The sequence below is a fragment of the Tursiops truncatus genome, chromosome 14 (assembly GCF_011762595.2).
Source record: "Tursiops truncatus isolate mTurTru1 chromosome 14, mTurTru1.mat.Y, whole genome shotgun sequence".
In the NCBI taxonomy this organism is placed as follows: Eukaryota; Metazoa; Chordata; class Mammalia; order Artiodactyla; family Delphinidae; genus Tursiops; species Tursiops truncatus.
Window position 1 is genome coordinate 42167968 of NC_047047.1, and position 12925 is coordinate 42180892.

General features: G+C 41.2%; 1 protein-coding gene across 6 annotated transcripts in view; it reads right to left on the bottom strand.

Annotated features, from left to right (window-relative positions):
• Positions 1 to 12925, bottom strand: part of CCDC85A (coiled-coil domain containing 85A) — a 202797-nt gene that overhangs the window by 47520 nt on the left and 142352 nt on the right. For 5 of the 6 annotated variants that reach the window (XM_033838540.2, XM_033838542.2, XM_033838541.2 and 2 more), the window contains exon 3: positions 796 to 872. The exons of the other annotated variant lie outside the window; for it this stretch is intronic. In XM_033838540.2, coding sequence (XP_033694431.1) covers positions 796 to 872 — 77 coding nt within the window. The remainder of the gene's footprint in view (positions 1 to 795; positions 873 to 12925) is intronic. 6 annotated transcript variants of the gene reach the window in all.

Below are 12925 nucleotides of genomic sequence, written 5' to 3' on the forward strand. Positions count from 1 at the left end.
TGAAATAGAAATAGTCACCAGAATGTAGAAAGAACACTAGCGACTAAATGCTGAGAAGACTCCTTTTTATGACATATTAAAAGACATTACCGTTTACCCGGCTGTCAAGGAAACCAAGCTAGAATGAGTAGATTTGTTCAACTCTTCAACAAAACATTTCCCAAGAACCACGACCTCAACCAACATCATTCTCACCAAGGTATCAGCCCGTGGAAAAAGTTTTTACAGTAAAACATATGGCAAGGCGTTAAATCCCAGAAATAGTGCCATTCTACATTCATCGGGGAAAAAAGATTAAGCCCCAAAGTAAAAACTGTCAATTACTGTGATTGCTTTGTTGCACTGAAAGAGTTCAATTACATCACAAAGAATTTTAGAAAGTACTCATTTAATTAAAATATGAACTCTTCAAGCTACCTGCAGCTTTCCCTAGCTCATAAAGGAGCACATTTTCCATTTAAATAAGAGTCCATTCCCTATATTCACCAACAACATGCACGACGGATGTGAGCAGTACCATCAAAGCACTTTCTACTTCTCTTCATTTTCTCTTTCTTCTTCCTTTCGAAATGATTTTACATTCATGTTTTAGACATCTGTGCCCTTTAGTATCACACTTAAGAATCCGGACAGTATGATGGGTAAGGGGTTGATTACGGAAAGTAATCACGCTCTGCATTGATGAATGGCTGTTGACAAAATGATTTCTATCATGTAACTGAGACTTTAAATTCCACATAAAATGCTACAACTCAAATGACACTGACTAGCTATGAGCTTCTGGAAGTCACCCACCTGGGGCAGCATGCGATTTTCCTCCTCCAGCTGTCTTACTCTTGCCTCCAGCTGCCTAACATAGGACAAGGTTGATTCTAAAATTGAAAAGAAAGAACTCACATTATACACACAGGTCTTGTTTGGTACACTGTCAGGATGTTTCTGGCTCCATTTATTCAAATCAGGTAGTGACTACTTAATCTGATATTTAGAAAAAAAGATTTCTCCCCAGAAGAACAATAACAGAAGCCATTAAAACCATAAGCAGTCTGAACAACTGCACCGTGTTAAGGAGAATCAGAGAAATTTACAGGTGGTTAAGACTGCAGGTGTCTGCACAGCATGCAGCCTTCAGAACATTAGACGCGTTGAAGACAGTTATTCCCTCTTTTCTGCTTAGTTTGCGTATGTATTTTAAGCTTTCCCACACACAAGACTTCTTGTAACATTCATTATAACAGAGAAATTACAAGGTCTTTTTAAAAAATAGAAAATAAGAAGATATGTAAAATATCCAGCTCCCTTCGTTTTCTCAATAAACTTCAAGTCTTAAGAGCAACATTTTGTTTTTCTCACAAATCTATAGATAGTAGGACTATACCTAGAGAACAGCTACAAAGGGGCTAAATAATGTTAGTCTGAATTTTGACTTTGGCCGAGCATGACAGAGACTCAAGCTTTTCCCTTTTTAGGTAAACCAGGGCAGACTTGAAATTTGTTGTTTTCATTTCTTCAACAAGCTCAGGTGTGTGCCGACAGCTCAGAATCAGCATCATGCTTAGTATCTGTTCCACAGCAAAACTCTCGATTTTATAGCTTTACATTATGAAAAAGTTCACACGTGGAGTTTTCATTTTGAGGAACCATCTGACAGAGTCCCTTCGTCATTAAATCCAAAATAATCAACTGCACAGCATCATACTGCAACATAGTTGCAATTCATTCATTACCCAAGAGCAAACATATTTCAGGTATAGTGAAATGTACATGACCAAAGAATCCCTGCAGAGCATATTTCCACAGTTAATTTTAAAGCAGCAGATCATGTGCATGTTCCTCAGCCTCAAAAACACAAAACAGCAAGAGGCAAGGCCAAGAGGGTAGTGCATTTCAGAAGGAAACATTTGGAGCCCCTAATAATCTGCAGTTAGGATGGATAGGATGCAAATTAATACCTTGATCTGAAATTCATCATAGAAACTCTTAATTTTTATACGGAAATTGGTTATATGAACCCAATTCCATTGTGTGACCACCAAAGCAACAAGGTAACATTTTATTTTCTTAAAATACATAAGAAACTTCAGTCCTTAATTCACAAATGTAAAAATTAAACTCATCCCTAACCGGTTTACAGCATGCCTGTCTTCACAAATGTTTGCAGAAAGTCCCCATCACTAACATTAATATAACCATCCACTGATCTCACACCAATGGTGATGACTTGCCTTGAGCATTTCTCAACAAGACAGAAACACAAGGTAAAGGAAGCTGAAGACGTTTGCTAGAAATATGCTCTCATTTTTTTAGCTCAGTGAAATGTTAAGTGTTTGCTCTATGGACTCTTCAAAAGGGGAAAAAAAAAAGTATCTGGCATAATGAATAACCAACTTATTGATTTCATGAATCCGCTTTACTCTAGCAGATGAATAAGTGATTTGCTGATCATCAAAATGTGAATGTAGATTGCCTGATTTACAGTTTTGCAAGCTCCCCTCTCTACTCTAAAAAAACCACCACTTGACAAGGGTCATTCGAGTGAAAAGTTGCTCAGAAAGAGTCTATTTAAACCATAAACAAATAAAATTCTTTTTTCCTTTGTTCACAATTTACACCGTATCTTTATTGTCCCTATACTGCATCAACCTTAAGGCTGTGATACTGAAAGCAGCCGAAATGACTCTATACAGAGTGATTCAGGTGACATTTGAAAAATGCCACTGAATGGATTTTAATTCAGTAACTATCTTCAGTCACTTTAATCTATTTCTCTTCTTTAAATCTTTGCAGTTTACATATTTGATGCTTTCATTAAGTTTCTACTTACATTAGGAAAGTCACATCATGTCAGTTCCCAAAAAGGGTAAATTCTTGAATTTGGAAAACATTCCTTAACTCCAAGTTTTAATGTCAAGCTACAACAGATGAAGTCCAAATCTCTGTTTCAAAGCATTCACTGCAAATATGGGCAGGGACAGGAAATGACAGGGAAGATTTTTAGACAGGTAACGTAAAAAAACAAATTAGCTCCAAGGTAAAGGCAAAGCTAAGGAAAGTTTTGAGTTCATTTGCTCCACAAATACTGATTGCGTCACTGACATGTGTTGGGCACTACGAGGGTTGGAATGAAGAAAAGGCCAGTTATTGCAAGTCTTAAGTTTCTCAGAATGCAAATTTCAATTTAGGATTACACACCCATGTGCTATGTGCCAGAAGTCCTGTTGTTCCAAGCTCACTCTCTTTTGCAATTATTATTTAACAATGAACAGATATGATGAATGAAAACACTCGTGTGTGTATGTGGGTGGGTGGGGTTTGGGGGACAGGAAGTATAGTTAATCTGCATGAATAAAAGAGAATTCACGCTGTTAGTTGTTTAATTCATCAAGAAACTTTTTATATACTCCTTTTATATGGGAGTGGAGCAGGCAGACTTTTTTCTGGAATATACTGGAGTCCCTATATGAAGTCCCTATATGAAGAGCCATTGAGGAAAGCATCCAATCCTTCAATTGTGACATGAGAGAAAAATAAACATTTGTTTTGTTAAACCCTCATGATTTCAAGATTTATTTGTTATTGCATCATAGGCTAGCCAAGCCCAACTACTAGTATATTACGAATAATGGGACAGAAAATAGGTAAACGTTTTAATAAAACATAATAAAGTATAAGAAATTCCACTTTAAAAAGTACACCGCAATCCACATCCCAGTCCTACTTGATCATTAGAAAAAAAAGATAAAATCTTCTGTGTAAGAAAGAAAAGGAGCCCCTTGTGTGCTGGAATATCTTTGACCATGTCTCCTACAGTCTCTTCCCCAAGCTGCTGCTTCCTTTTCCTTCCTTACACAAGGACCTTCCAGAGTGGTGTCAACTATAAGATACACACTTCCATTACACCCAGGAAGTGTGGAGAACCACTGTGCTCCCAAGAGAAGTACATGACAAAAATTGGTGCTTTTATTATAAAGGGATACATACACGCACGTGCATGCACACACACAACCGCATTAGAATGTACTATCATTTGAACTGATCATTACATTTATACCAGTGGCTGACAGCTGCTAAAACAGATTTCAGAATGTCATTTTGGCTTTCAGAACTCTGAGAATGAGGTTCCAAAAGAAAATCAAGGCTCCTGCAGAAAACAGCCAAATACGAGGCTATACTCTACATCAGGGGAAACCAGGAACCAGGCCTCATAGCAGGAGGGGAGCAGTGGGTGAGCGAGCATCATCTGTACTTAGCCCTTACAGCCGCTCCCCATGGCTCGCATTAGCACCTGAGCTCCGCCTCCTGTCAGATCAGCGGGCGGCATTAGATTCTCATAGGAGCGTGAACCCTACTGTGAACTGCGCATGCGAGGGGTCTAGGTTGTGCACTCCTGATGAGAATCTAATGCCTGATGATCTGAGGTGGAGCTGAGGCAGCGCTGCTAACGCTGGGGAGGGGCTGCAAATACAGATTATCATTAGCAGAGAGGTTTGACTGCACAGAGACCATAATAAATCGCTTGCAGACTCATATCAAAACCCTATCAGTGGGACTTCCCTGGTGGCGCAGTGGTTAAGAATCCAGCTGCCAATGCAGGGGACATGGGTTCAAGCCCTGGTCCGGGAAGATCCCATGTGCTGCGGAGCAACTAAGCCCATGCACCACAACTACTGAGCCTGCGCTCTCGAGCCCATGAGCCACAACTACTGAGCCTGTGTGCCACAACTACTGAAGCCTCCATGCCTAGAGCCTGTGCTCTGCAACAAGAGAAGCCACTGCAACGAGCAGCCCACGTACCACAAAGAAGAATAGTCCCCGCTCGCCACAACTAGAGAAAGCCCACATGCAGCAACAAAGACCCAATGCAGCCAAAAAATCAATCAATAAATTTATAAACAAAACAAAACAAAACACCCTATCAGTGAGTGCCAAGTGAAAACAAGCTCAGGGCTCCCACTGATTCAGCATTTTGGCGAGTTGTATAATTATTTCATTATATATTACAATGTAATAATAATAGAAATAAAGTGCACAATAAATGTAATGCGCTTGAATCATCCCGAAACCATCCCCCCAACCCAGCTCCCATCTGTGGAAAAATTGTCTTCCATGAAATGGGTCCCTGGTGCCAAAAAGGTTGGGGACCGCTGCTCTATGTAGATATACAATATATTAAGGAAGGATCCTATCTTCAAGAAGTATATAACCAGTTGAGGGGCGATAAAGAGGAAAAAAAATAAAGCAATAGGTAATATGATATTCAGAGCTAAATCATGTGAAACAGGAGTACAAAAAGATCAATACTGGCTGCAGTTCTTCTGAAGGAGAAACTTGACTAATGGATCAACAGAAGCTTGAGAGACAGAGAGATGCTAGTAGAGCCACAGGACGGACAAGAATGATCCTCTTGTAAACAGGGAAGAGAGAAGGAATTCACATGAAGGAAGAGAGAGGGACATACTGGAAGCAGAAGGAGGAAAAGCCAAGTTGCATCCCACATTCAGGGATCTAAAGAAGCCAGTGTCAAATCACAGCCATGCAAACGGTGAGATTTGCTTTTAACTCCCCCCAAGGGCATTTTACTTCTCTTTCCTGGGAAATCTCTGGACATCTGCACATTAGAAAAGCCAGGTTAAGCAAACAATACCAATGTGAAAATCCAATGACATTCTCAAGAGGTTCTTTGGGTAAATCTTGGGCATGTTTTCAAAGCAGAAACCATTTTCTCCATGTACCTCACTTTTCTCTGAACCTACACGTAGAAGTTCACAGGACCTCTTGTAATAAAACAAGTATGAGAAACAGTCATAAGAATTCCACTAACACACATCTAATTGATTCCAATTTGAGAACTGGAATGTACCTAAGAGATTCCCTAATCCAACCTGTCCCCCATCCTCACTTGGCAGATAAGAGAATAAAGCCCAGAAGGTAGTGAACTTGGCCTCTAACACTGGGGATTAGTTATACATATACATTCAAAAGATTCTGTTTCATTCCTGGGGCATCACAGGGACTCCCATCCTGGATCTTCTAATCACTAAGATGTCAAGCTTCTCACACAGACAGTTAAATTCTAACTTCTCCTTTTTTCTTCCTGATTGTAGATATTCTGGATGGACTTTTACCTTTAAAATAACTTGATATTCTCCTTGGACAATATCCTGGACTTGATTTCACTTCGATTTACCTGAAATGCATTCAGTCATATAAAGTAGCTCGACTTTCTTCTCTGCTAGTTTGAAAATACTCTGGTTGAAATATTAAACCCTCTAATTTCCCCCTTGATTTCTAAAGCAGTGTTTCTCTCCCTAGGGGAATCCCGTCCTTGACATCAGCCAAGGATTACTCTATTGTACATGAAAGGTTTACTGTTGATATTTGCAACTGTCTAAGGTTGGTCAAACTTCTGAGTAGTTTTGATTAGATGAAGTGCTGTCTGGTCTTCAAATTTTCAGGGCGAAAAATAAAACCTGGTAATGGTCCATTCTAAAACAAATTACAGCATTTGGAAGAATATAAAGGAGGACAGTCACCTGGAAGACTGTTGCTGCTGTGGGTTCATAGATGTTAGCTTTTCGGTGACTGAGTTAGTCTCCCTTGGCCAGAGAGAGTCCAACAGTCACAAGATTTCAAATCTGGAGGCAAATCTCTTTAATAAGCCCCAACCTCTAAAGACAGTGCTTGAATTAGTTCCAAATTAATCCCACCATCCACAGGCTTTTACACATTCCGAAGGAAATGACTTCAGAACTATATATTTAAAAAATTATTACTGTTCTAAAAGTGTTACTCTTTCTTCCTCAGGCAAGCAAAGTTCAGCCTCCTACTTAGAATTCGTATGAGCTCCAGAAGTATAAGTGATTATACTTCTCACTATAATTTGATGCTTTACTTATTAAAAAAAAAATCTTGTTGGCATCAGCAGTTTCGGATTTGCCTGGATATTTAACTCGGGCTGCTTTATTGGCAGAGGTAGAATTTTTAAATTTTTAATGGGAGCTTTAATTGTCCTAAGTAGGTAAAAAAATGGTGTCAGGTCTTGCTCTGGTCCATCATCTATGAAGCTAATTCTACTCTTGTCAGACCTTTCTCTCTGTGGCAATCTGAAAGAAATAGGAGATAGTTATTTTCTACCTGGTCCTCCCATGTAGAGACCTGTTCACTGTTATTCCCTGGCCCCAACTTAGCTCTGGGTCTCTGCCCACACCTTCCCCTGCCAAATAATCATTCCCAGCCCAGTCCATACGCCTTATTTTTCTATGCATGTTACGAAAAACAGCCTTCTAATAATTAGAATATCCAAAGATGAGAATATACTGCTTCAGATGATAACGTGATTTGTGTTCTTGGAAATGCTTGGAGAACGCTCAATGAGGTGCTGCAAAGACTTCTATCTGTGTGTGCTGCTGGGCTAGTCCCTTTACCTCTGAAGATCAATAATTCTACAGTTTTAAATTCTGCTCCCTCCATAAATCTCATTCATTTTCCTTCTTATCATTTGCCAAGAAATCATATATTAGAGTGCCTTGTGGTGTTCCTTTACCTAGTTGTCTGTATGTTATTTTCATGTTTTCATTTTTTGCCCAAATATGCTACTTGCAAATATTCCCTTAAACCCTACCCAGTGACTGTTGGTGTTTCCTGTAGGGATTTAATACATATTTATTGACTTCCTGTAATATCAAGACTTGGTCTTCACCCAATACTGATTATCTGCTGTGTGGCAGACACTGTTCTAGATGACGGAGATACAGCACCAAGCAAAAGTGATAAGCTCTGTGCATTCACAGAGTGCACGTTCCAGAGAGGAAGACCGACAGTGGAGAGCAAATACTCTCCCCTTTGTGGAGGCAACATGCGCAATAAAGGCAACGAAACAGAGAACTAGCAGAGTTGAGCGGAAGTACAGCTACAGTAGGGAGCGTGGCCTAGAAGAGCTCTCTGGGGACTACAGCCTGCAAATGAGCCAACTATGCAAAGAGCTTGGAGAAGAGAGTTCTAGGCATCAGGAAAGGGGGGTGCACAGGCCCTGGCTGGGAAGACTCCTCTGCTGGAATCCAGCTGTGAAGGGGGAAGGGACAGCAGCTTGAAACCGGGATCCATCTTGTCCCCTTCCTCCACTACTTAAATTTTTAAAAACCTTGTGCTCCCTTTGGCTGTTTACACTTAAACCTAGACTTGAACCCTTTGACTATTAGGTTTTCTTTGTGACAAAAACCTTAGCATTACATTTGGTTCCACCCTCTCACACGCCCCACTTCCCATCCATTGGGAAATTCTGTTGACCCTGCCGCCAAGATATCCTAAAAATCCAACCTCCCACTAGTCTCCTAACAGGTGTCCTCACTTCTATCTTTGCCTCCTCTCCCAGGTCTACTATCATTCAAAGTCTATTTCAACCCCACGGCAGCCAGGGTTTTCCTTCTAAAATGCTAAGTCTGATCACATCGTTCTCCAGAACCACGCAGGAGCTCACCATTTTGCTCCATATAAAAGTCAAGGTCCTTAAAAAGGCCAGCAGGGCCCCATGTAATCTGGGGACCTGGTGCCTTTCTGACTTCATGACGTCACACCTCTGCTCCAGCCACAAGGCCTCCTTTCTGCTCCTGGACACCCCAGACATACACTAGCTTTAGTCGTCCACACTCTCTGGACTGCTCTTCCCCCAGGGAGCTGCTTGGCCAATTTCCTCACTCTTACAAGTCTTTGTTCAGATCTCAGCTTCTCAGTGAGACTTACCAAGTCCTCTTCGTTTAATCCTGTAAACTACCCCCACCTCCACCCCACATTCTCCTGATCTCCTTTGGCCTGTTGTACTTCTTTATTTTTCTTCAAAATACTTTATCACTTTCTATCATATAAGTTAGCTTGTTCATATGTTATGTTTATTGTATAAGCCCTGTCTCTCTCCATCAGAATGTCAGCTCCATAAGGCAGGGATCTTTGTCTGTTGTGTTGCGTGATGTACTCCAAGCGCCTAGAATAGTGTCTGCACATTAAAAAGTTATTGAATGAGTCAATCAACCCATTACACAGATAGTGCCCTGAAAAGAAATTATTTCATAGTACAGGTCTATAATTGTCAATCACTCCAGATAAGATTGTGTTTGTATCTGAATGGATCCTAATATCAATTCTGTTGTGCCACTGAACATGAAGAACATTAAACTTTGGATGGAAACATTGGGGAGGTTCTCAAATTATGTCAGATCTAATCACTGGTGGGAAATTTCAATTAAAAAATCTGGGGACTTCCCTGGTGGTCCAGTGGTTAAGAATCCACCTTCCAATGCAGGGGACGTGGGTCCGATCCCTGTTCGGGGAACTAAGATCCCAGACACCGCAGGGCAACTAAGCCCGCACACCGCAATGAAAGATCCCACATGCTGCAATGAAGATCCTGTGTGCCACAACTAAGACCCGACGTAACCAAATAAAAAGAAAAAATAAATGAATAAATAAAATCTGAAATGTGTTTTCACCAGGCTCAAAAAAAATGTCTTATGGGGGGAGGGTGGCACATGGTGGGGGGGAAGGCGAGGAGGAAAGAGAAGGGAGAGTACAAAGAGGGATAAAGAGAAAGAGACAGACATAAAAACAGTTATGGGAAATGTGCAAACATGAACCATTTCTGCCAGTAACATCTTGGAATACAATATAAATGCCTTCATCTGGACATCTGCTTAAGTTGATAAGGTTCCCCCTTTGGGTTAGAAATACCACTGGAAGGAATTTAAACTTCACCTGGACATTCTCCTTCCAGACACTCCCTGCGAGGGAGGGGTGTACCGAGGGGGAGGGCACAGGAGCGAGCATAGCTGTGGGGCACAGGGCAGGTGCCAGCTGGGCCCTGAGTGAGGGTCTCTGAGCTGTGAGAGAGCAGCCTGAGGAGGCCGGAGAGCAGCGGTCCATTCGAAACAGGTTATGTTTCTCCGTGAAGAGAAAAACCTGTCATTTCAAAGGAAAAGGAAACAGAGCAATGTGCTGTCCCGTTTATTAGAATGAAAGCTGGAAATACTGTATCCTTTTCCAAGAATGCTTTGACAGAAAAAAATCACGAGTGTGATCCCTCTAGTGCCATGCAAGTGGTATGTTCTTGGAAACAGTCCAGATTGTTTTCACTTATTATTTTCTGTAAAAGAGTAAATATAATAGTTAAATGGATATTGAAATCCAATGATTTGCACATAAACCAATTTAGAAAACAGAAAAGAAAATCAGGGTCTATGTCCTAACTTTGTTCCAGAAAATAATTACCAAAAATTTTTCAAGTTTCTCCTCTTTCCAAATGAGAGTGTTTTTAAAATGGGAGAGAATCGCATTTTGTTGCCTATTTGCTATCATCCACCTGTACCTCTTCCTGGGAATTGGCACCTGGGTGTTTCAGCTTCCATTTCTCTCTAGAAGCTAGAGGCTCCACGTGGCAAGGCCTTGCCTTATAGTTACTTTCCGAGCTGTCCTATGATTCGCATTAGCGCTATGTGCTTGAAGGTGTCCTGTGAATTTCTGATGAACGAATGTCCTCATCGTTCGGTTCCCAACTGCTCTGGCAGCTAACCCAAGTTTGTTGCTCCCCGAACAGCTTCAAGCAGTTAACTCAAAATGCAGTCAGATTTCCACCAAAAAATCACACAATAGCAAGCCATCGAAACTGAAGTCTGGCTTACAGTCTGGCTTTGTGTGCCCTAAAATTCCCTTCACTTTGACTTTTCCCTTTGAAAGCATCAGCTCCATGAAGGAGACACTAGGTAAGTAGCACTGAACTGGCCTAAAGGACTGGAGACTCTATGGAAAATATTTGAAACTCTGAAGAGCTGTTTAGCATGAGTACCATTTTAACAGCTATTCAGGGTTAAAATGTGTCTTACTTTCCATTGTTATGTTGCTGCTGCTGCTGCTGTCATTTCCCAGAGAAAATGCTGCCTTTTCCCAATGCCAGAGGATAAAAATTGATGTCATTTTAAGAAATGTAACAACTTCCTTCACTGTATGCAGCCCCCTTGTAAGTGCATCTTGTCAGCATTGTCAATGAATGAACAAGGAAGCAAATCTATAAGAAAACAAATTTTCAAAAGACAGTAAGTCTATAAAAATTTTATTTTCTCTTAGGATAATTATTTTGACTTTTTATGTATATTTAGATTTTTTAGAAGCCTGTGCACAGTTGTTATTTTACTGTCATACATTGCAGCAAAATAAAAATATTTTTTATCATATTGTACAGCGAAGCGTCATTAATCTGGATTCTATCAATTGGGAATTCATAAAAATGTTGTTCAATTCAGCCTATATATACTCTCTGCAGTGGCTATGAAACAATAGCTGGCCAAACAAACTCATAGTGTAACAATTAAGGAATAGTTGCCTTACACAAGAAAAGCAAAGTTTTCACAATGTTTTAGCATTATCTATCTGTACACAAAGTGATATGGACAGATAATGGATGAATGCAGTTAATTAATGGATAAGTGTCGTTAGTTTAGATAAACAAAATTGGAAAGACCACATACTGTGGAACTTTTTTTGTTGTTAGCTATTTTAGCATGTATTAACAAGCCCTTTGTAATCACTTAACATACATTCATTGAGCACTTACTATGTGTTAGACACTCTTTCATGTGCTATAGACAGTCCACTGAAAACAAACAAAAAGGGCTCCTCTGCTCATGGAACACTCTAATACGGAAGACAGACAAGACAGACAGACATGCAGACACACACATAAATAAGCACACTGCTCCCCTGTACACCCTCCACCACTTTAGCTTAGATCGAGATCATCTGAGAAGATCTGAGGCATTCAACTTGAAACTTGAATGCAAAGATTCTGGGAATGAACTCTCCAAACAGCAAGAACAGAATTTGCAAAGTCCTCGAGATGGGAATGAGCCACAGGCGCTCAAAGAAAACAAAGAAGTGGCCAGAAAGAAGTGAGGGAAGTGAGGGGAGATGAAGTTGGAGCAGCAGAGACAAGACCCACAGTGTCAGCGAACCCGTGTAAGGAGCTGGGATTTTGTACTGTTTGGAGTGGGGAGCGATTTGGGGAAAAGAGGGATTGGTACATTCCACTGGCACCATCTGATGTATACTTTAAAAGGATCGTCTTGGCTGCTCTGTGAAAGACAGAGGAAAAAACAGGATGAGAGTGAAGTTTGGGGGATGATTGAGGGGACCTCTGTAGGAGGTGGGCTGAGAGGTGACTGTGGGTTGTGAAGGAGCCATAGCCGTGGTGCACAGAGAAGTGGTCACATTCAACAAGCCTCCTGGGGAAAGAGAGTAAGGACAAAGCATAGCTATGGAGCCAATGTGAGGTCTCACGAAGAAAAGGAATCGAAGGTAATGGCTACCTTTCCGGCAAGGGCAACCAGGGGATGGGGAGATGGCTTGGAGATGGGGCAGAAGTGGGGTTTGAAATCAAGAATTCTATTTTGTTCACGTTAGGCTTAATATTTCTACTGGACATCTAAGGCAAGATCCAGAGGAGGCAGTTAAATATATGACTCTGCAGCTCCGAGAAGGGATAGGGGGTAGTTTAAATGTGGAAGTCCCCAGTAGAGAGCTGCTGTCAAAAGCCTGCGGTTTGGAGAAGGGTCTGAATGGAGAAGCCTGGTGGAGGGGAAGAGCCACAGGGCAGGTGCACAGCCACAACCCCCGCCTCCCCAGCCCCGAGCCTCAGAAAGCTAAGCGAGCACCCGGCTGCCTTTGTAGACACGACCACAGAGCTTGTGTATCTTCTGCTCAGGTACCTTTTCATTAGATCTCTCTCTCTCTCTCCTTTACTCTCACTGTGTTTCATTCCCAAATCCAATCCTCCCACTTCGCTTTCCTCCTGCTGCCTCCCTTTCAGCATGCCTCTCTTTCTCCTCCTCTTGGGGCCCCCTTGCCCTCCCACAGTAATTTTGGAAGGAGTAAAGTAAAGCACAGT